This window comes from Staurois parvus, unplaced genomic scaffold (assembly GCF_062004578.1).
Source record: "Staurois parvus isolate SC_StPar_1 unplaced genomic scaffold, SC_StPar_1.0 ptg000544l, whole genome shotgun sequence".
NCBI classification, from domain to species: Eukaryota; Metazoa; Chordata; class Amphibia; order Anura; family Ranidae; genus Staurois; species Staurois parvus.
Genome location: NW_028318340.1, coordinates 10,483,360 through 10,508,573, shown reverse-complemented (window position 1 = coordinate 10,508,573; position 25,214 = coordinate 10,483,360). Strand labels below are relative to the sequence as shown.

Sequence of the window (25,214 nt, the reverse complement as noted above, 5' to 3'; positions counted from 1 at the left end):
AAGCACGCGCATATCACCCCCATCCTCAAAAAGCCCTCCCTGGATCCCGCGGACCCCAACAACCTCAGACCCATCTCCCTGCTGCCACTCACCTCCAAGCTCCTTGAACGCTTAGTCTACGATCGCCTAAGCTCCCACCTTACAGACAATAACCTCCTTGACCCTCTACAGTCCGGCTTCCGTCCCCTATACTCCACTGAAACTGCCCTCCTCAAAATCACTAACGACCTACTCAACGCCAAAGCCAAGGGCGACTACTCTGTCCTCCTTCTCCTGGACCTCTCTGCGGCCTTCGACACAGTTGACCACCCCCTCCTCCTTAATAAACTACTCTCCCTTGGCATCGGAGATACTGCTCTCTCTTGGTTCTCATCCTACCTATCCCGACGCTCCTTCAGTGTCACCTACAATGGTGCCACCTCCCCCTCCCTCTCCCTCTCTGTTGGGGTCCCCCAAGGCTCTGTCCTTGGACCCCTTCTCTTCTCCATCTACACCTCCTCCCTGGGCAAACTCATACAATCTCACGGCTTCAACTATCACCTCTATGCTGACGACACCCAAATCTACCTCTCCACCCCTCACCTCACCCCCACTATCTCCGCCCGCATCACTCACCTCCTAAATGACATCTCAGACTGGATGTCGCTACACTTCCTCAAGCTCAACCTCTCCAAAACCGAGCTTCTCGTCTTTCCCCCTGCCAACACCCCCCCCCCCCATCCTATCCATCATCACCAACAACTCCACTATCACTTCCGCCCTGCAAGCCAAAGTCCTTGGCGTCATTCTTGACGCGAACCTCTCCCTCCAACCGCATGTCAAATCACTCACAAACACATGCAGGCTCCATCTTCGCAACATTGCCAAGATACGCTCCTTCCTCACCCCAGACACCACCAAACTTCTTGTACACTCCCTCATCATCTCACGCCTTGACTACTGCAACTCCCTCCTCACTGGCCTACCCAAGTGCAGGCTCTCCCCGCTCCAGACCATCCTGAACTCAGCTGCCAGACTCATCCACCTCACCACCCGCTCCACCTCTGCCACCCCCCTCTGCCTCTCCCTCCACTGGCTCCCGATTGCCCAACGCATCAAATTTAAACTCCTAACCCTGACCTACAAAGCCGTTCACAACACTGCCCCTGACTACCTCACCAACCTTATCACCAAGTACCACCCTACCCGTACCCTTCGCTCCTCACAGGACCTCCTTCTATCCTGCTCCCTGGTCTCCTCCTCCCATGCACGACTGCAGGACTTCTCCAGGTCCTCCCCCATCCTCTGGAACTCACTGCCCCAATCCATCAGACTGTCGCCTTCCCTATTCACATTCAGGCGCTCCCTCAAAACCCATCTCTTCAGGGAAGCCTACCCCACCCTCACCTAACGGCCATCCTCCCTCATTCCTCCCACCACTTCATCCCCCGCAGCCACTTCCTACTGTACCTTTTACCCCCTCCCTCCTAGATTGTAAGCTCGTAAGAGTAGGGCCCTCTTACCCCTCGTACATTGTTTGTTGTTGTTGTACTGTGCCATGTTTTGTCCCCCCTATTGTACAGCGCTGAGCAAACCCTTTGGCGCTATATAAACTCGTAGTAATAATAATAATAATAATAATTGAACCAGTTCCCTCCCGGCCTATAGTAAAATGATGGAAGGGTGGGATGTTCATTGATTCGGATGGACATAATATGATGTCCTCCTGGATCACCGCTGCAGTGAGATCTGTCACTGGCTGTGTCCACTGAACTGTGTGCCTGTTGCCCTTGCTGACCAATCACAGAAGGTCACATGACAATTGTAAACAATGGATGGCTTCATTTCATGCCATCCATTGTATACAATTGTGTGGCTAGCTGTGATTGCTCACAGTGATCACAGGGTACAGACCGGGGCAAATCACAGCCCATCTGTGTCATGCGATTAGCTGGTTAGATTAACTGTATCCAATCGCAGCTAATCACAACAAAACAAACTGAATGAATTGATTTCATTCAGTAAAATGCTTGCTTATAGCAGTGAAATTAATTACTATAAGCAATCACAATGTGCAAAAAAAAAAATTACTGATCACTTCTCCAGAGTAGCACAATGTTACTATGGTAACATTATATTACTCTGATCACAGTGTATTACAAAAAAACATGAACATTTTTTTGTTTTCCATAGTGTCACCAGTCAGTGTCTCTGATTACCACCACACCAGCTGAATGATGGCACTTTACTGTACTGGTGACTATGTAAAAAAAAAAGAAAATTTGTGAAAAAGAATTTTTCCTTAATTTCTTCATTTTCATTTTCCAAAAAATTATGACAAAAAAAGTTACAACTTCAAAAAACTCGTCATGCCTCTTACCAAATACCTAGTTTCCAAAAATGGGTAATTTGGGAATATTTGTACTATCCTGGCATTTATGTGCATCAAGAAATAGCCATCAGTACAGCAGGATTAATCAATTTTCAGATACAGTATATTCCATAGTTATGGACTCTATAACTTTCCTACAGACTAAATAAAAAACACTGATTCGGGTTATTTTCACCAAATAAATGTAGCAGAATACATTATGGCCTACATTTATGAAGAACAATTATTTATTTGCAAAATTTTATAACATACAAAGGAAAACGTGTTTTTTTTTCAAACTTTTTGGTCTTTTTTCCTTTATTTAGCAAAAAATAAAAACCCCAGTGGTGATCGAATACCACAAAAAGAAAGCTCTATTTGTGTGAACAAAATGGTAAAAATTTAGTTTGGGTACAGTATTACATGACCGCATTAAAAGTCATTTAAAGTGCGACTGTGCTGACAGCTGAACATTGGCCTGGGCAGGAAGGGGGTAAATGTGCTTAAAGTGGTATTAAACCCAAAAGCAAAAATGTATTATATTGCAGCTTACCAATTCTTAGATGAGATGGCTGTATTAGTGTTCTTCTTTAAGCTTTCTTTCTTCTATTTTCATCTGGTAATCCAGTCAGCAAGTCTGTTTTTTTTCAGAAGCACAAGCTCTCCAGCAGAATGTATCCATTTACATGGATTAGGCAGACCATTTAACACTGGCAGGAGTGATTAAAATTATCATCTTTTATTTATTCATGTAAAATGTTTATCCCAAAAGAAAAAAAACAGTTTGCTGTAACTGATTTTAAAGTGTGAGCTAGAGTTTGGCTTCATTTTGTTATTGTATTTAAATCTGCTAGTACATTTACCACCCCCACCCCCCAACTGACAATGCAGCTGTCTGCAGTACCTCCTGTGCTCATTCCTGCAGAGTTTATTTTCATACAAATAATACCAATTCCACTGGTTGTTTGTAATATGGGAACCTTCTTAACATCTGCCATAGCCTTCCCCCCATCTTTCCCCATTCCACCCAGCAATAAGTACTGACCCCTGTCTGTGTCACTAATACAGGATGTGTGTTACTGACCAGATAACCAGGTGAAAATAGAGGGAAAAAAAGAAAAGAAAACTGATGCAGCCACCACATTTAATGATTGGTAAGCTGCAATATATAACATTTTTGGTTTCAGGTTTAATACCTACCTTAAAGAGCTGGGTGGAAATTTGTTGGTTGAACAGCAGCCACATCCAATCAGATTATTATTATTATTATACAGTATTTATAAAGCGCCAATGGTTCGCTCAGCGCTGTACATTACAAAGGGGGACAGAACATGTGACAGAACAATACCAATACAATGCAAAACATGAGGGGATCGAGGGCCCTGCTCTTTCAAGCTTACAATCTAGGAGGGAGGGGATAGTGGTACAGGAGGAGATAGCTGTGGGGGATGGAGTGGTAGGAAGAGTGGAGGAGGTCGGCAAGTTAGCAGGGGGTGGGGTAGGCTTCCCTGAAGAGATGGGTTTTCAGGGTGCGCCTAAAGGAGAGGAGAGTAGGTGATAATCTGATGGGTTGGGGAAGGGAGTTCCAGAGGATGGGTGACACCCTGGAGAAGTCCTGGAGGCGGGCATGGGAGGAGGAGACCAGGGAACTAGAGAGGAGGTCTTGTGAGGAGCGGAGTGTGCGTGCTGGGCGGTACTTGGATATTAGGTCAGTGATGTAGTTCGGGGCAGTATGGTGGACAGCTTTGTACGTCAGCGTTAGGATTTTGAATTTGATCCGTTGCGCAATCGGAAGCCAGTGGAGGGATTGGCAGAGGGGGGTGGCGGAAACGGAGCTGTTGGAAAGGTGAATGAGTCTGGCAGCCGTATTCAGGATCGACTGAAGCGGGGATAGCCAGCGGCGAGGCAGGCCAGTGAGGAGGGAGTTGCAGTAGTCGAGTCGTGATATGATGAGGGAGTGGATGAGCTGTTTAGTGGTTTCTGGGGTTAGGAACGTGCGTATTTTGGCGATGTTGCGGAGGTGGAGTCTGCACGAGTTTGTTAAAGATTGGACTTGGGGCTGGAAGGATACGTTGGAGTCCAGAATGACACCAAGTACTCTGGCCTGCGGGGCGGGTTTGATGGTGGCGTTGTTGGATGTGATGGAGAAGTCAATGGGGGGGGGGTGGTGTCCGGGCTGGGGGGAAGACAAGAAACTCGGTTTTGGAGAGGTTCAGTTTAAGGAAGTGGAGCGACATCCAGTCTGATATGTCACTCAGTAGGTTAGTAGATGCAGCCACTGTTTGGATATTTTTCCAACCAGTGGGGCTGGCTGTCAAAATATAATAGGCACAGCAGGAGATGATCTGTATCAGTGTATGGCCAGTTTTAAAGGATAAGTTCACCTTTGGGAACATGTTACGTGTTCCACGTGTTTTTAGGGTGGAACATGTAACATGTTCCCATAGCTGCGGCCACAGACCCCCCCCCCCATGACAGATAATACGGGGAGAGGTTTCCCTGTACTATCTGTCAGATTTGAAAACAGTGCAGCTGTGTGTGGCTCCACCTAAACGTCCATATCATTCATTCACAGACTTCTGTGAATGAATGAACTGCAAGTCCCAACAGCTTTAGCGGCTGTAGGCTTCCTGTCAGAATATCTGCTTGCCCATACATCCCATACAGCAAGCATATATTCTGACAGGTCTGCAGGAGCCCTGCATGCATCTGCGACCTACTGATCCCTGGTACAATGCTTTCCAGACTCCTTTGGACAAAAATAATAAATGCAGATTTTTTTACCTGGAAAAAAATGTGCATTTATTATTTTTGTCCAAAAGGTGAACTTATCCTTTAAGCCCCGTACACACAATGAGAATATTGGACAAATCATCATTGTTTTTTTTTTTTCTGCATGCTAGTCTCATATCAAAAGTGAAAAGGTTATTAAAGTTACGATTACTCTTGTACGACAAAATAAAAACTCGAAAGTGATGTAATGTATTTATATTGTATTTTTCGACAAAAACTCTACTGGTTAATCGCAAATATGGTATCATACGAGAAAATTTTTTGTGCTTGTCCCTTTGAATAATTTTGGACAAAAGCTGTGTGCTAACAATCAGATTATCATACAATTGCTTCCAAAGCGATTTTCTGAACCTATGTACTAGGCTTTACTCACTTGCTCCTCCATGGTGATCCTCACACCCTTACTTTCCAAAGTGCAGATGATCTCTATTGTGAACAATAGGCATTGGTTGCTTTATTTCCAGGTAGAGTTCCAGGCCATGTAAGTGACATTCCTGATAAACCTCCTCTTGCCTGAGCTCTTTCAAGCTGTTTGATTTCACAACTTCTCACACACCTCTTGAATAGACATTTGTGAGTTTCCTTGGCTGCTGCGATAAGATAATTATAAAATACATTTAGTTGCATAAACCCTCTGTAGAAGCCAGATCAGCTTAGAGGGTGATGGGTCCTGCAGCACGATGCCACAAGACAAGGCAAAAAGCAATTTACGAGGGTAAGCTTGTGGATTAGAGCAAAAATATGCAGCAAATTGTGGGGTAACACACTGATTCTTTTATTGGGGAGGATAACTGATTGAATGCCAGGAAGGATGAAAGATACATTGCGTTGTGGCATTATGCAGAAAAATGTCTTTTGATTGCAGAGAAAAAGATGAAGACTGAAGGGTGAGGATTACATGTTCAGTGATTGTTCCTCTTTTATGACAGACTTTTTTGTTCCTGTAGAAAAATCACCTACAGTAGCTTTATAATGTACTAAGAAGACAAAGCTGAAACTAAAGAGTATATTTAAAAAAACGCAGAGCTATTCATCCCATGAAACTACATGTACATTTGTTCTGTGTGAATAGTGCAAACAAAAATCAGACTAGCTTCTCTCTAGGTTGAATGTTATTCATTCAAACATACGGAGTGCATCAGAAAAATACAGCATTATGGCCTCAAGATGGTGCTAATGATCATAGGAAATAAATACTTATTTACTATGAACGTTGCTCCATCATGTGGCCATAATGCAGTGTTTTCCTGATCCACTCTGTTTGAATACATGAATAACAATCAACCTGCAGAAAACATTTGATTTTCCCAATTTGCACAAAATGAATGTACATACAGTTTCACAGGAATAATAACTCTGTAAAGTTCTTTTATAAATACACCCTTAAATGTTGTTTTCTTACACTGAGATTGTTCATAAACTGCAAAGGTTTATTTAGCAATCCAGAACTCCAGCCTATTATAACCTGTCATTACAGGAGAAGTATGGGAATTGACAAAAAACAAACATCTATACTCACCTCTATGGATGCAGTGTGAGACTGATGCTGCATCTGTCCCCGGCTGGCTCTAAGGCTACGCTCACACTAGCTTTGTCAGCAGGCGTCAGACAGGCATTTGGGAAGCATTTTTAATGCTTCTCAAACGCCTATGAAAATTCTGCACATGGCAGAACACAGTGCTGTTCACACGGAAGCGTTATTGTTAAGGCAAAACTGACGTCTCATGTCCAGTCAGGAGGAGTTGAAGCCTCCCATTCAAGTCTATGATGCTGCTCTGCAAACACCTGGCAGGCATTTGCGGTGTGGTTGCGAAGTGGTTGCGACACGGTTGCGGAGCGTTAATACCATTTAACTTCTTTGTAGGAGTTTGTGGTGTGGTTTTAACGCTTGGCAAATGCCTATCAACTGCCTCAAAACTGCACATAGGGCGTTTTGGGAGTGTTTGGGGAGCGTTTGAGGAGCGTTAAAAATACTTCCCAAATGCCTGTCTAACGCCTGTCAAACGCTATAGGGATGTTTGGCAAGAGTTAGAAATAAAGTCAAGTGTAAACGAGCCCTAAGACTGAGAACTGAGAGTGATGACATGACTGCTGATCGCTCAGTTCTCGATGTGCTCAAAGTGAAGAGCAGTGACTGTCAGTTACCGCTCTCTGCTCTGCCCCTCCAACACTCACTGAAGCACCAGGCTGGAGAGGGGGTGGGAGCAGCTGGCTTCGGCTCACAGTCACATGATATAAACCGGGGCCAGCTGTAAATCAGGCAGCTGGGAGAATCCTGACAAAACGGTCTGGATCCTTCCAGAGACCGGAGTGGCTCTGAGACATCAGAAGTATTACCAAAAAGCTTTAGCCATACTTCTCTTTAATATTTAAGACTGTTTTCAGCTAGTGAAAAATAACATTTCACCTGTTATTACTTTTGTGATCTAATAAATTTGCACATCATAATTGCTCCCTGCATTGCCTTATTTGTGGAAATTGGAAAAGTCATAGCAGCCAATCAGAACTCTTTGCAGAGGATGCGAAATCTAAACCCTGCTCATTTCTCAAGAAAAAAACTTTTGCAGGTTCATTGTTTGAGAAAAGTAGGTATAATTTAAAATGTTATTTTCCTATAATATAAAGAGAGCTGATGAATCCAAATATGATTACACTGCAGACACATTTCTTAATAAAGCAAAGCCCTTCAGGGGAAAATGTTGTTGTGACAGTAACTAAAGGTAAAGTGCTAAGTGGTCTCCAGACAGTTATTGTTGTAAAGTCAGAGTCTCCAAGGGCTTCCTTTGTTTTCCCTGTCTTGTTGTACTGTTTTTAGGGCCATTTCACCAAATGATTATGTAACATACCCCATCCTCATCTCTAACCTCTGTATACAAAACCCAATATCAACTGTCATTGTAGCATCTGGAGAGCAGGTTTAAAATGAACGAGTTAAATGTATTTGATGAAGATACTTGACTTGTAGAATTTCATTTGATCGTTTTCATTTTGGGAACATTTCTTCAATCTTCTAATCGTTAATGGGGTCAAACTGACGTTCGTTTTCAACCGCAGTGATGAGAAAATTCAAAAGAGCAGGATGGAAAATGTTTCTCGAATTTCTAACAATCTATGTTAATTTCTTTGGGAAAAATGTAATTCATACCAAATGTTAAAAGTAAACATTTTTTATTACAGGTACTTATATAGTGCTGTCAATTTATGCAGCGCTGTACATACAGTATATATACAGTGGGTAAAATAAGTATTGAACATGTCACTATTTTTCTCAGTAAAAATATTTATAAAGGTCTTATTGACATGAAATTTTCACCACATGTTGGAAACAACACTTGCAATCCATACATACAAAGAAACCAAAACAAATAAATTCAGAAATTAAGTTATGTGCAATAAAATGGAATGACAGTGAAAAAGTATTGAACATGCTAAGTGAAATTTATTTAATACTTGGTACAAAATTCTTTGATGGTAATGACAGCTTCAAGACACCTCCTGTATGGAGAAACTATGCATGCATTGCTCAGGTGTGATTTTGGCCCATTCTTTTACACAGTCTTTAAATCTTGAAGGTTCCGTGGGCCTCTTCTATGAACTCTGATCTTTAGTTCTTTCCATAGATTTTCTATTGGATTCAAGTCAGTTGATTGGCTGGGCCATTCTAGCAGCTTTATTTTCTTTCTTTGAAACCAATTGAGAGTTTCCTTGGCTTTGTGTTTGGGATCATTGTCTTGCTGAAATGTCCACCCTTGTTTCATCTTCATCATCCTGGTAGATGGCAGCAGATTTCCATCAAGAATGTCTTGGTACATTTTTCCATTCATCCTTCCTTCAGTGTCATGAAGTTTGTTAGTACTGTATACTGAAAAGCAGCCTCACACCATGATGTTCCTACCTCCAAACTTCACAGTTGAGATTGTGTTTCTGGGGTGATGTGCAGTGCCATTTGACCTCCAAACACGGTGTGTATTATGGCCTCCAAAGAGTTTCTCTTTTAGTCTCATCTGACCAGACTATAGTCTCCTAGTATTTCACAGGCTTGTCTAAATGTTGTGCAGCAAACTTTAGCCTGTGTTCACACTAATGCGCTCTGGAATTTGCAGCATTTTATGTTTGAATTCTGCACAGAATCGCACCCAGTTCATGCAAACTGCTGTGGGTGTGTATGTTAAGTTAACAACACCCTGAAATCGGTCCACAAAACGCACTGCTATGTGCAGAATCGAATCACATAGGTGTGAATACCCATGCGATCTGATTCTAGTGCGAACCAAAGAAAGGGTCCTGAACCGTTTTGGTGCATATGCGGTGCACTTAGAGCTATACAAAATGTATGACTCCAATTGCACCGCACACAAACCGCATGTGATTCGCACAGGAATGCGGGGCAGTTCCCGTGCGAATCACATGCGATGTGCCACACCGCATATATGTGAACCCGGGCTTAAACAAGCTCAATATAAATATAAATAAACAGCGCAAATTTAGATGATTAATCAATATAATAAATCATATAAAATAGGTGCATAAATTATTCGTGTTTGCCCTTAATCTTAAACAAAAACACCCAAAAGTCCATGTGCTGAAAACATAATTAAATTGTTGAAATAAAAGTGCAAACTTCTTTTCTTCAAAAAATACTTTCACCTTCCACCCGTGCACAAACCAACATCGAATACACTCACCAGAACTTGGTGAGTAAAAGACCTTTAAGGAATTTTTAGGGATCCTAAACCCTCTTTGGTGCCACGCTAGGGAAAATCTTCACCCTCCGAATAGACTCCACCATCCAACCAAAAGAAAAAAACTCACATAGCATAATATTGTCACACAATAGTAACTTTTTCCAAATGGAGATTAAGGCCACTCACATGTTAAACACTTGCTAAAGGCATGTTTATTATGTATAAAAGGCTTCAGTTCCAGCAGATATACAAACTTTTCCTTCCAGGACTCTCACATCCACAGTGGAACAAAGACAGGACTCCTCTTAGACCAAACAGTGAACCAAGATGGCCGCTGGAACGCACCGCTCAGCGTGCGTTCCACTCACCGGAAATGACGTCAGGCGCATGGAGTGTGGACCGGAAATGCGTCAACGCGTTTCGCCCCTCCCATAGGGCGTTATCAAGACCTATGGGAGGGGTGAAACGCGTTGACGCATTTCCGGTCCACACTCCATGTGCCTGACGTCATTTCCGGTGAGTGGAACGCACGCTGAGCGGTGCGTTCCAGCGGCCATCTTGGTTCACTGTTTGGTCTAAGAGGAGTCCTGTCTTTGTTCCACTGTGGATGTGAGAGTCCTGGAAGGAAAAGTTTGTATATCTGCTGGAACTGAAGCCTTTTATACATAATAAACATGCCTTTAGCAAGTGTTTAACATGTGAGTGGCCTTAATCTCCATTTGGAAAAAGTTACTATTGTGTGACAATATTATGCTATGTGAGTTTTTTTCTTTTGGTTGGATGGTGGAGTCTATTCGGAGGGTGAAGATTTTCCCTAGCGTGGCACCAAAGAGGGTTTAGGATCCCTAAAAATTCCTTAAAGGTCTTTTACTCACCAAGTTCTGGTGAGTGTATTCGATGTTGGTTTGTGCACGGGTGGAAGGTGAAAGTATTTTTTGAAGAAAAGAAGTTTGCACTTTTATTTCAACAATTTAATTATGTTTTCAGCACATGGACTTTTGGGTGTTTTTGTTTAAGATTAAGGGCAAACACGAATAATTTATGCACCTATTTTATATGATTTATTATATTGATTAATCATCTAAATTTGCGCTGTTTATTTATATTTATATTGTTTGTGTTTTCACGATTGACACAGCAGCATTTTTAGAGTGTTATTTGGAAAGTTTTGGCGCAGGAATAAGTTTTCTTGTTTAAACAAGCTCAAACATGCTTTTTCTTCAGCAATGGAGTCTTGAGCAGTAAGCGTGCATACAAGCCATGGCGGTTGAGTGCATTACTTATTGTTTTCTTTGAAACAATTATACCTGCTAATTCCAGGTCTTTCTGAAGCTCTCCACAAGTGGTCCTTGGCTCTTGGACAACTCTTCTGATAATTCTTTTCCCTCCTTTGTTAGAAATCTTGCGAGGAGCACCTGGTCGGGGCCGGTTTATGGTCAAATAATATTCTTTCCATTTTTGGATTATGGCCCCAACAATGCCCACTGGAACATTCAAAAGTTTAGAAATCCTTCTGTAACCAGTGCCATCAGTATGTTTTGCAACAATAACGTTGCAAATGTCTTGAGAGAGCTCTTCGCTTTTACCCATCATGAGATGTTTCTTATGTGACACTTGGGTAATGAGACCCTTTTTATAGGCCATCAGTTGAGACTGAACCAGCTGATATTAATTTGCACTGACAAGAGGCAGGATTGATTCTAATTACTGATACACATAACTTGATCTCTGAACTTACTATTTGTTTTGCTTTCTTTGTATGTGTGGATTGCACAGGTTGTTATCGACATGTGGTGAAAATTTCATGTCAATATCACTATTAGAAATATGTTTATCTAGAAAAATGGTGACATGTCCAATACTTATTTTACCTGTATATATATTACATTCACATCAGTCCCTGCCCTCAAGGAGCTTACAATCTAAGGTTCCTAACTCACATTCATGCATACACATACTAGGGCTAAATAACCTACCAATATGTCTTTGGAGTGTGGGAGGAAACCAGGGTACTCCCACACAGACACAGGGAGAACATGCAAGCTATGTGCAGGTAATGCCGTGGTTGATTTGCAAACCGGCAAATCTAGTGCTGCTCGGCCAAAGTGCTGACCCTTTCGCCACTGTGCTGATAATTCCAATTGACATCTGTCAAGTTTCTGTTAACATCATCGAATGTACTGACAAAATGTTTTTTTACACTTGTTCGAAGCTTAAGATGTGAAAAAACCCTTTTTTCTGATTTTGTGCCAAGGCCTTATTGCTTTTGTTTGCACATTTGCATGCCATGTCCACATCATTGTCACCTTTAGCAGGGATTCTTACAGAAAGGTAGGCAATGATTTGATTGGAGCCCATGTGTTGTATTATGATTACATGGGCTTTTTAAGTATCTTTTTTCTCCTGCAATATGTTCAAATAGCATTTTTGCTGTGTCGATGTAAGTATATTTATAGACAGCTGTAAATAACCACAGACAGTTGATTATAGCTCCCTGTGGAACAAGTGACAACTCACTATTTCTTACTGCAGACATAAAATCGGCAATAGCACATATGCCATGTGGTTAGAAATACTCAAGCTGATTGCATTTTTTTAGTACATAACTTGAAATTATAATGATTCTGGATGTTTAGTTTGCATATTTCTGGGCTGTTTTATATTTTTCATTATTTATAAAAAAAAAAGTTTTAAAATATCTCATTGATAACGAAATCCTAATAGCAATGTACATAAATAGTTACACTGTTTTCAGAAAATAGTTTTTTTAAAGCGGAGTTCCACGGAAAAGGGGAAGTTCCACTTTAAAGATTGGTCCCCCGCTCCCCATTAAGGATTGGCACCTTTGGGGAGCAGGGAGGGGAACGGGTACCCGAATTTGATAGGTACCCGCTCCCACTTCCGCTGCGATCGCCTAGCAATCGGAAATGGAAGTTGTTCTTCTAACCTCCCAAGTTCCTAAAAACTTAGGATCCTTGGATTGCATATAAAGCTCAGGTGAACCTAGCCCATACTCTGTTGTCTGTCTAAATGCTCCCAGCTATATATAGATATAGCCTTCTGGTTGGACCACAAAGGAACCCCAGCCTTGCCCTCTCTCCCAGGCAAGTTTCTCCTACTCCTCCCACCATCTCTTGTTCTTCTTCTTGTCCTCTTTGTAAACTTCAGTCGCATCTATCCCTCTTTTATTGTTGGAGCTTCTACAACTGTCATGGATCCTCCCCTCATTGAGGCGCCCATTATTGTCAGCAAAAAGCATCCCTGGTTGGCCAGTGTGCTACACCTGACCTTCCCATAATTAGTACCACTGCTACTGTGTTGTTCAATGTAGCTCATTTCTGCTAGTGTACTCTGCCATGATAATGGGAATTCTTCCATGTTGTACGCCTCATTTTGACTCTTTAGTCGCACTCCTTTATCATGCTATTTTCTGACCCTAGGGCTGCTAGGCAGAAGTGCTAACCATTTAGCCACTGTGCTGCCCAATTACCTTAAAATAACCTAGAGTGACAACACTACAATAAAGTAATTCCAAAGGTCAATTTCATTTATTTAAATCTGCAACTTTTATGCAAATAACAGCTTGGTGATCCTGCCAAGAAGGTCCTTGCTTAGGCACTTCCTGTTATATGGTGACCGTGCATTGTCTCTGTCTCCCAATCCTTGACTCCCTGTCAAAAATCCTTCCAAAGAAGAATACAAGTGACAGTGCCAACACACATCATTCAGACATGGTCCACTATTGTCACCATCAAGGACCACACCCTGAAAAATGTCATGCAGCCCTTGCATGAATGCAGACAGAAAATGGCTACAAAGGGGCTGCAGACAATCAGCAGCACTGAGATGCAACAAAGGGGGAAATAAGTAATTATTTGGTTTTAAATGTTAACTAAAGCTCACGCAGTTTTATTATATATGTTTACATTTACTATATATTGAAAAGGTGATTTCATTATTTCATTGCACAGTGATTTTTTGTAGTTCTGGGCAGTTTCCAGCACCCCGGCATGACTGTGACAAGCAAAGCTTCCCTTTTAGCAGGGCCTTTGCTGTCCCCATCTAGTTTTCTAGATATTCCTATAGAGAATACGCTAGTGAGCAAATAGTACAGTATTTATATGTCCTCCTGTGCAAGCTCTGTAACATATAGGGATAGTTATACAATGGTCCTCCTGTGTACTGGGAACATTTCCTTGCTGGGGTCCAAGATAGTAGTAAAAATCCAGGGATAATCAAAACCCTATCCACCCCACCTTAAAAAAAAAAATCTTTTTTGGGTGGCTGATTAATTAGGCAAATGTAACTGAATGGATGTACATGCATTTGTGAGATAAACCAATTCTCCATTATTTGTCTTCTTCAGTCTTTTCAGTGATATACGACAGACTTCTACAGCTGCTCAGAACCAGTCTGCACAACAAAGAGCAAAAACTGCTTTGGGAACAGCCAGGAGTCAGGCACTGGCCGCCACTGATTTCATTGGAGAGTCTGAGGAAGAAAGGCAAAGTCCCCCAGAATGGCTGGAGAAGGAGATGATAAGGAGGCACCAGAGAAGATATTCGCTGGGGCTTGTAGACAGTGTTATGGAGAGTTTACAGAATCATACTGACCCAGCTAGAAGCCTCAGGAAGGAGAAGGTAACTCAACTTTTTTCTTCTTCCCAGATGATTTCTGTTTATTCAATAATGACCAGTCCCAAGAAGCCACTCATCTTGTCAGTCTCCGACTAGGCTTGTCGCCACCCTTTTGCTGGTATCTTCACATACTATGCAGGACCAGCAGCCATGTCCAATGGATAGAAAAGTATATCATATTTATGTGTTTTAAACTTCTCTTTTACATTTCTTTAGTTACGTTCTGGTTTTTGGCCTAGGTAAATTATGTCATACATCCCAGGATTCTTCAAGAGTGGAAGAGTGGCTTTCTCAACTAAGCACACCCTCCTACCTGCATGCCTGAACTAAGGGCAGATGAATTCCAGGAAGTAAATGTTGCATGAATCATCTGCCCTTACTCAAGATGGCCATGGCCAGAAATGCTATGTGGTGTTTTCCAAAGTGACTAAAATAAAGCATATAGAGATGGATGGGGGGTGAGTTTTCTCTAAATATTGAAATAAGAATGAAATAGCGTTTTTGGTTTGTGGTAGTTAGATGCAGTGTAGTTCCGCTTTAAAGTGTATTTGTGGTCAAAATGTAAAATCATATATTCAGTCAACATTGACAATTTTTAATCCTTATGCTGCTGGCATTAGTAAATGGATAGAAAAGTATATCATATTTACATGTTTTAAACTTTTTTTTTACATTTCTTTAGTTACTTTCTGGTTTCTGGCCTAGGCAAATTATAGTTGAAACTCACAAAAATTTTAATATTGTGCAAAAGTTCATTTATTTCAGTGATGCAACTTAAAAGGTGAAACTAATATATGAGATAGACTCATTACATGCAAAGCAAGATAGTTCAAGCTGTGATTTTTCATAATTGTGATGATTATGGCTTACAGCTCATGAAAACCCCAAATCCACAATCTCAGAAAATTAGAATATTGTGAAAAGGTGCAATATTCTAGGCTCAAAGTGTCCCACTCTAATCAGCTAATTAAGCCATAACACCTACAAAGGGTTCCTGAGCCTTTAAATGGTCTCTCAGTATGGTTCAGTAGGAATCACAATCATGGGAAAGACTGCTGACCTGACAGTTGTACAGAAAACCATCACTGACACCCTCCATAAGGAGGGAAAGCCTCAAAACGTAATTGCAAAAGAAGTTGGAGGTTCCCAAAGTGCTGTATAAAAGCACATTAATAGAAAGTTATGTGGAAGGGAAAAGTGTGGAAGAAAAAGGTGCACAAGCAGCAGGGATGACCGCAGCCTGGAGGGGATTGGCAGGAAAAGGCCATTCAAAAGTGTTGGGGACTCTCACAAGGAGTGGACTGAGGCTGGAGTCAGTGCATCAAAAGCCGCCACACACAGACGGATCCTGGACATGGGCTTCAAATGTCGTATTCCTCTTGTCAAGCCGCTCCTGAACAACAAACAACGTCAGAAGCATCTTACCTGGGCTAAAGAAAAACAGACCTGGTCTGTTGCTCAGTGGTCCAAAGTCCTCTTTTCTGATGAGAGCAATTTTTGCATCTCATTTGGAAACCAAGGACCCAGAGTATGGAGGAAGAATGGAGAGGCACACACTGCAAGATGCTTGAAGTCCAGTGTGAAGTTTCCACAGTCTGTGTTGATTTGGGGAGCCATGTCATCTGCTGGTGTTGGTCCACTGTGCTTCATTAAGTCCAGGGTCAACGCAGCCGACTACCAGGAGATTTTGGAGCACTTCATGCTTCCTTCCGCAGATGAGCTTTATGAGAATGCTGACTTCATTTTCCAGCAGGACTTGGCACCTGCCCACACTGCCAAAAGCACCAAAACCTGGTTCAATGACCATGGGATTACTGTGCTTGATTGGCCAGCAAACTCGCCTGACCTGAACCCCATAGAGAATCTATGGGGTATTGCCAAGAGAAAAATGAGAGACATGAGACCGAACAATGCAGAAGAGCTGAAGGCGCTATTGAAGCATCCTGGTCTTCCATAACACCTCAGCAGTGCCACAGGCTGACAGCTTCCATGCCACGCCGCATTGAGGCAGTAATTGCTGCAAAAGGGGCCCAAACCAAGTACTGAGTACATATGCATGCTTATATTTTTCAGAGGTCCGATATTGTTCTATGTACAATCCTTTTTTTTTGATTGCATGTAATATTCTAATTTTCTGAGATTATGGATTTGGGGTTTTCATGCGCTATAAGCCATAATCATCACAGTTATGACAAATCATGGCTTGAACTATCTTGCTTTGCATGTAATGAGTCTATCTCATATATTAGTTTCACCTTTTAAGTTGCATTACTGAAATAAATGAACTTTTGCACGATATTCTAATTTTTCGAGTTTCATCTGTATGTCATACATCCCAGGATTCTTCAAGAGGGGATGAGTGGCTTTCTCAACTAAGCACACCCTCCTACCTGCATGCCTGAACTAAGGGCAGATGGATTCCAGGAAGTAAATGCTACATGAATCATCTGCCCTTACTCAAGATGGCCATGGCCAAAAATGCTAGGGGGTGTTTTCCAAAGTGACTTCTCTAAAATAAAGCATAGAGACATGGATAGGTGGGCGAGTTTGAATATTGAAAAAAGAATGAAATAGCATTTTTGGTTTGTAGTAGTTAGATGCAGTGCTTGCATGTGGTCAAAATGTAAAATCATATATTAATTTCCACATTTAATTTCAATTATGTGTAGCCTACTGTTAATTATGCATGCTCTTGAAGTCTGTAGATTTATGCCTGATACACACTGCTGCTCCTAAACTGACATTTTGGGGGTTTTGGCATTTTTTGCCTAAGCCACTGAACGCTCCTCAATAAAAATGTATGGGGTTGATTTACTAAAACTGGAGAGTCCAAAATCTGGGGCAGCTCTGCACAGAAACCAATCAGCTTCCAGGTTTTTTTCTCAAAGCTGAAGTTAGAAGCTGATTGGATACAACATATACAGCTGCACCAGATTTTGAACTCTCCAGTTTTAGTAAATCAACTGCTATGTGTCCATACACATGAAGACTTTAAGAGGAGTTTAGGAGGAGAAGCGTTTAGAAGCAGAACAATCACATTCAGGAGAGGAGCTTTTGGCCATAAAAAAAACACAAAATGTGTCTAAACATTTCTAAAACTGTCTAAGCAGTAGGTGCATTTAGCTCTTGAGTGTTTATTAATTTCACTGATCAGAATAAATTAAAATTAGGGCCAATGATTTCATTTAGATAAACATCCAAATGCATCTGAATGCGTCTAAACACGTTTGAAAAAACCGTGGCTTAGGTGCGTTTTTTAAGCTGATTTGTTAAGAGAAACAGTGTTTTCAACAACGCAAAGTGCATAAGGCCTTACTTTGTGAAGATCACCACACATTTCCTTCCTTGAATTCTTTGACATGCATTCCCTATATCCTATAAGGAGGCTCTTCTGTGTCACACATTTCACAGAGCCTGCCTTCTGAACTACAGAGGAGCTGAGAGGAGGAGATTCAGGAGGCGGAGTCAGTGCACGAATCACAGCTTGCAGACAGCAAGGTACCATGGGACATGTAGTCCTCAGAAATTGGAAGTAAACAGCAGAGGAGGAGCTGCTCAGCATGCATCCATCCATGCATTTCTAGAAATAGATGACCAGCAGACAGGCAGAACTCACAATATGAAGAAGATTTGTCTTGTAAGCTTATATTGGATTGTCAAATATAACTATTTTTTGCATTGTTATCACAATGCATGCTGTGACCATAGAACTCTCTTACCCTGGGTTCACACATAAGTGTTTTCCGCGGTGTTTTGCAGAAACACACTACAGTCAATTTAACATGAATTCCTATGGGACAGGTTCACATCTCTGCCTTTTCACCTGGTCTGTTTTTTGAAAAGGGTCAGGGACTTTTTATAAAGGCAAAAGTTGCATTTTTGGTTCTACAGACTTCAATGGAAAGCTGCAGAAAAGCATGTAGTGCATTTTTGCTGCGTTTTTATGTGTCTTCCATTTTTAATCTGCCTAGCAACAAGAAAAGAAAACACAAAATGCATCAAAAAAGCATCAGAAACACATGTGCAAAAATGCAAAACACACCACTAATTTCTCTGCAGAGATGGATTAAATGCAAACTGCAAAGGTGTGAACCTAGCCTTAGGGATTACTGTGTGCTAACTCATTCCCTAGATAAAATGAGCACTAGGAGGCCATAGTTCCACTGTAAGCTGGCAGGTTTTTTTTTTACTGTCAGTAGTAAATTAATTTATGGGTCAAGCAGGGGCGGACTGACCATTTGGAAACTCGGGCACTGCCCGAGGGCCCGGGGTCAGTAGGGGGCCCCATGAGATGCCCCTGGTACCTTTTGCATAGGCTTGTTTGAGTTTGGGCAAGGACACAGGGGCCCCATGATTCCCTATTGCCCGGGGGCCCCATGAGTTGTCAGTCCGCCCCTGGGGTCAAGTATCTTTGCTAGAAGGAATTCACACTGACAACATATTTGTATACACATGCACTCTGCACTTTCAGTGATTTCTGGTATTAGTTGCATAGTCATTTTCAAAGGACTCAAGTTTGACCGAGATCTAGAAATACTTGTCTCTTCCCACGGTACTGCATTTTTAAACGTAGCAAGTAATTTTACACACTCACATTTGTTAAACTGTCTGAAGCATTTGTATAAGGTGGATGTTCACAGTAAAGGGTAGATTCTAGTGTAGAACCCAAATTTATATTGAGACCTGTAGGAGTTAAAGTCCATCTAAATGGTGATTTTTAGGGAATGAAATTAATAAGTAGTCACCTGCCATGCAAACCCCTATGTGAATTTTTTAAAGCAATTATTTCCCAGTTGATGAAGTTTCCTATTTGTCTGTCTCTTGCTCATCTAATTTACTACCAGACAAGGGAGGTGCTGAGCAGCACTGCTGAAAAAACTGCATCTCCCATGTGCAGTGCCTTGTCTTACCAATGAGTGAGAATGAGGGTGGAGCTAGGTGCAGACAATTGGTAATAAATACTTACTTGCAGGCACAGCGATTGCAAGGGTGACAATGCAGAGATGATTTCACTAGGACAGGCTGAGTGTTGTCACCCTAATGCAGGAAGTGGAAACCCAGTGGTTATACTGGCAGGAGCAACCATTAGTTACACAGCAGTGCAGAGGGTTTATGGAATACAGAAATGACAATCTTTCAGATGTTGGGGGACTTTATAATGTCTATCTATCCATTTTAGTCGTATCCGACCCTTGGCGATTACATGGACTGTCAGTTGTAAGCGACTTTTTTCCATGAATTCTCTTAGCAAATATTTTACAGGGTAGGTTGCAAGGTCTTTCCCCAACCCCTACCATGCAGGAGATCCCGCATGGCCAGGGATGAAACTAGGACAATTTAGACAGGAGCCAATTAACCTACTAGCATGTCTTTGGAATGTGGGAGGAAACCGGAGTACCCGGAGGAAACCCACACAAGCATAGGGAGAATTTATAACATGAAATACCTTAATATATACCAAATAAATGTTTTCCTACAGTCAGTATTCATATTTCACAATATTTTTTTTTCTTTTGCTCAGATTGAACAGGAAGTTACTCTGGAACAGTTGCACAAACTGAAGAAGGCCTTTGAGGTATGTATCTTTGTTATTATATCATCTCAGTCGTGACATACAGGGCTCCCATAGGTGCACGTACCCTTGTTATCTCAATGGGGCTACCTGCTGAATTTCTTCCACAAATACAGCAACAGAGCAGACGCATTTATTTTTGTTTTTCGGAATAGCACATTTTTTTTATGAACTGCAAAAAATAATATAGGGTAATTGATAGCTATTGTTGTGGTAAAAGACACCTGAATTATCACGTACCTGGTCTGGAGGCTGAAATGACGAGAGGGCTCTCCTTAGTCCTTAGCTAAGTCCTCCATACCATGAGGATGGTAACAGGAGATGCTGAGCCCAACCAGGGATTTATTTATTTCAGGTACTTATATAGCGCCGTCAATTTACGCAGTGCTTTACATATATATTGTACACTCACATCAGTCCCTAACCCTCAAGGGGTGTACAATCTAAGGTCCCTAACTCACAATCATACGTATGTAAATTAACGGCGCTATATAAGTACCTGAAATAAATAAATAAATACTAGGACCAATTTAGACAGGAGCCAATTCACCTACCATCGTGTCTTTGGAGTATGGGAGGAAACCCATGGAGGCACAGGGAGAACATGCAAACTCCAAGCAGGTGGTGTCTTTGTTGGGATTTGAACCAACGACTCTAGTACTGCCAGGTGGAAGTGCTAACCATTTAGCCACTGTGCTGCCCATTGCCAACTGTTTTGAAAGCAGGTAGTGCTGTAGCAGAGGAACTTCTGCAGATGGGAACAGATGATGAGGGCAGCTGGTCCTTCAGAAGAGTACTGGATCATGCAGCCAGGCACAGCAAAAGGCAAGTCACAGCAAGCAGGTCTTAGTATTCAGGACGGACAGGAGACGAAGTCAAGAACAAGTGCCAGGGTCAGAACACTGAAGTCAGTAGAGGAGAGATCAGGAGCGTAGCCAGCGGCTAGCCGAGATTGTAAGCTCGAAAGAGCAGGGCCCTCGAACCCCTCGTGTAGTGTATTGTTACTGTCTTGTCTCATGTTCTGTCCCCTGCTACTGTACAGCGCTGAGCATACCCTTTGGCGCTATATAAATACGGTATAATAATAATAATAACAGGAAGCAGGCAGAGGCAGATCCGTGGAGCGAGGCGAGGTCAGAGCCAGGAGAGAAGCAAGGGTAGTCCAGTAGTCAACCAGGTCAGAAACAGGAAGTCAGAAGAATAAGCACACAGGAAAGGAGGGCATCAGGGAGTTGAAGACCAGGCAGCAAAGTCTGTAAGCAACTGTCATCCTTAAAAACGACAGGGTCGCCAAGATCTATTGCACATGGCGTGCATCAGTGTGCACAAGCGTGAGCCACAACGAACATTAGTGCACTGTGAATGAACATTTGTGCACCGCAAATGAACGTGACTATGCTGGATATCGAAAAGCATGTCAGGCCTTTAAGCAAATCTTTTCTGGCTTACCCCCTGACTTGAACTGTAGAAGCTGTACCCAGAAAAGACAAGCAGAAGTAAAGGCACTAGGGGCTAGGATTGCCTGTGTTTTCTCTGCAGCAGATCTTTCCCCCTTTATTGACTTACAATGCACTGTGCCTCTGTGTGGGGGTTGCCATCTGGGCAGAGGCAGGGCTTTACTTCCTCATATCAGACCTCATACTGGTGGTCTATTGTTTGGTAATATAATGACCATTAATCAAGAAGCTTCAGAAGAAATGGAGAATGAAAAGAAGTTAAATAATGAAGAAGCGGGGAGATGCTTGTTTGCGGGTCCTCTGCTACAGTTTCCTCTCCTGCAAGAAGAACAGGGAGCACCACAGGTTGCTGAGACTAGCAATCAGAGGTAGAAGTGTTTATCTTTTGAGGCTTTGGATGCAGTAGCGTATTGGCACATAAAATGCACTACTATTTTTCAGTGGGAATTCAGAACAAATGCTACCGTTTTCTTGGATATAGCCTAGTCAAAATTAGCATTGTTAGATGTTCCCTATAAGATGGGAAATCTTCACTTTTCAAGTTCAGGTTCTCTTTAATTATCCTTTTCGCCATGAATGCAATTGGTACTAATAAGTTTCCATTCTATCACTTACTGCCTTTAATAAAGATATAATAAAACAAGGTCTCTGTGAAATAAGTGCCCAAAATCTACTATATCTGAGTGGGGGAGGTGAATGTATAATGTAAGTTATGCTCATAACCACTTTCATACTAGAGTCCGTTGCTTGTCACTTTGGGTCCTTATATAGTGATATTAGCTGGGCACTTTCTGGGCCATGTTTAACGTAGTAAAAATGAGAGGCTCAAGAAAAAACATGCAACTGAAGCCCACCAGCATTAAGCAGAGCATTTTTTTTTACCTGATTGGATATGTTGAGCTTTGGCTAATCTGCCAGTGCTGTGGTATTGTTCCAGAAATTGTTACTTCGATCCTAGCAAAGTCCAACCTGGGCTGGATGGTATCTTTTAGAAAAACTGGAGAGCTGTTTGGTTAGCCAACCTGTACTTGTTCTTGTCATCAGAGGGTGCATGTTTGGGCACATGAAAACTGATGAGCTATCTAGACATTAAACCTCTTTGAAGCTCCTCTTCGATGAAAGAACATGGAACCTTCTGCCATGGTGCCTGTCTTCAATCCTTATGTGTAAACATAAGAAAATGTACTGAAATGGGCACTCTTTGTTACTGCACTGTATCTGTTTAAGGGTCCACAGAATTCTGTAGTCTTCTTAGGCCTGGTTCACACCTATGCAGTTTGCTGTTGATCCATTTCTGAAGTGCTTTTTGCGGTGTGTTTTACATTTTTGCAGAAACCTTTTTGACGTGTTTTTCACATGTTATTTGAATCGTTTCGTATTTTTTAATGCTTTTTTTTTTTGGCCAATTTGTTGATGGGCAGATTAAAAATGCAAAATACTTCAAAAACGCTCCAAAAATGCACTACATGCTTTTTATGCAGCTTCTCCATTAAAATCGATTGAATTTAAAAAGCACCATTTTGCATTTAAAAAAGTCCCTGGTCCATTCCAAAAATGCAGTGGCTGAAAAAAAGCATAGATGTGAATGTGTCCCATAGGAAACCATGTTAAATGGACTGTAGGGAGTTTCTGCAAAAAGCACCAAAACACATAGGTGTGGACCAGGCCTTAGGCCACATTTGTAGAACCGGCACCTTGTGGTCAGGTGGAAATGTTATACAGTAAGCTTAAAGTGGTTCTAAAGCCAAAAAGGATTTTCACCTGAATTCATTGTCTTGCATAGATCATTTGGCAGAGTGTGCAGGAGCTGAGCGATCACATAACAGCCTATGTGGAACAGAGCTGTAGTATTGAAAACAGGAGAATTGTGTCCATGGAGATCTGTAAAGCTCACCATACACTATACAATCTGTACTATCTCTTTTATATCTGCCATCAACTATGTAGTGCACGGACCTGCCTAAATGGACACAGAGTGATTAGATAAATAGGTGTGTCCTCATATTATATAGTTTTGTTAAATCTAAATGAGATTGTATAGAGAATGTACAATCAGATTGTATAGTGTATGGCCACCTTTATACACTAAAAATGAACTAGTCATGTGTTCAGTGCCATTAATTGTTAACAGCACCCCAAAACCCAAACACAAATGCACATTTTTCCATATGCAACAAACTCAACAAAACACGTGATAAAAAAAATGTGCAAACTGCAACACACCAAAATGCCCTATGAGCTACTTTGCCACATTTGCTGCATGTAGGACACCCCAATATAATCAATGGGCTTCCCTATGCATGTCACAGGAAAAAGTGCACTCCCAGCACACTAGATGTGAATGGGGGCCTGAAAGTGAAATTGGTGTGTTTACACAAGAACAATGACAGCTGAGTGTCCCCGCCCACTCCCTCCTATCTACTCATATAAAGCTGGCCATACACTATGCAATCTGATTGTATATATTTACCAAAACTATGGAATAGGAGGACACACCTAAACAATCTATTCAGTTTATATAAATCAGGCAGGCCCTTGAGCTACAAAGCTGAAGTAGGAAAGTGGGTGGAAAATAAAAATTGGGGTATGGTAATGAGGGTGGTGTGGTACAGAGCAGTAAACACACCCTATTCTGTGATGCAGTAATGCAGTACATGATAGGATATGAAGTCACCTGCATTGTCACACATTGCTACAGGAAGTGATGGAATCAGAATGCATTTTTTACAGTTTTGAACTGAGGGGTGAAGATTCAAAGCAGCCATGGACTAGGTAAGTGAGCGATAAGCACATTTAGGATGGCTTGGGCAGAAAAGACATTAAAAAAGGCTTCTGTTTATTATGAAAAGTGAAATTCTGCCTGAAAAAAATGAACTTTTATCCTAGACTACTATATAAATCTTGCTGTCAAAATAGAATGTTTAAATAGTATTTGGTCTTTTGGTGATTTCTGTTATTTTGCCAGGCTTTATTGCCATGATGGCATTATATTTATAAAATGAAAAATATAGCTCATCAAGAATATTGGCAAGATGTGAGTAATTATGTGGTCAGGCGGGATAATAAATCTGCTTTAATGAGAATATGCTCCGTGATTAGATCATCTGGGAAGCTTTAGATAGTAAGTGACTCACTTATCACTAATAAACAGTATTGATTTGTTCTAGGAGCTGGAAAAGAACGGCCATATATCTCTGGACCTAGAAAAATTTAAATGGGCAGTGAAGAAAAGCACTGGATTGCGAGGAATTGTACGTTTGTGTATTTTTTTTTTTGTCGTTGTTGTCTTGCGGGTTGTAGGAAAAGGAAGTATCCTACAAACACAAAAAAATATGGGATTGAATGGTATAAAACATTTCCTTTCATCAAAGTGGTATTAAACCCAAAACCAAACATGTAATATATTGCAGCTTACCAATCATTAGATGTGGATCCATTTTCTTTTTCAGGCTTTTTCCCCTCTGTTTTCACCTGGTGATCTAGCCAGTAACACGCCTTTTGTATTAGAGTGCCTACACTCTGGATGAAGGAGCACAGGGGGCATGGCAGACAGCAGCATTGTCAGTCTGGAATGGTAGTGTTAAATGTACTAACACATTTAAATACACTAAAAAATTGAAGTAAAACTCCAGATCACTTATAATCAGTTACAGCAAACTGTCTTTTCCTTTTAGGATAAAGGTTTTACATGAATAAATAAAAGTTGATCATTGTAAGCAC

General features: G+C 41.5%; 1 protein-coding gene across 1 annotated transcript in view; it reads left to right on the top strand.

Moving 5' to 3' along the window:
• LOC149451267 (cilia- and flagella-associated protein 337-like) overlaps positions 1–25,214 on the top strand; it is a 172,608-nt gene that overhangs the window by 5,758 nt on the left and 141,636 nt on the right. The window contains exons 2-4 of the mRNA XM_089690806.1: positions 14,195–14,468; positions 19,987–20,040; positions 24,662–24,745. Coding sequence (XP_089546932.1) covers positions 14,195–14,468; positions 19,987–20,040; positions 24,662–24,745 — 412 coding nt within the window. The remainder of the gene's footprint in view (positions 1–14,194; positions 14,469–19,986; positions 20,041–24,661; positions 24,746–25,214) is intronic.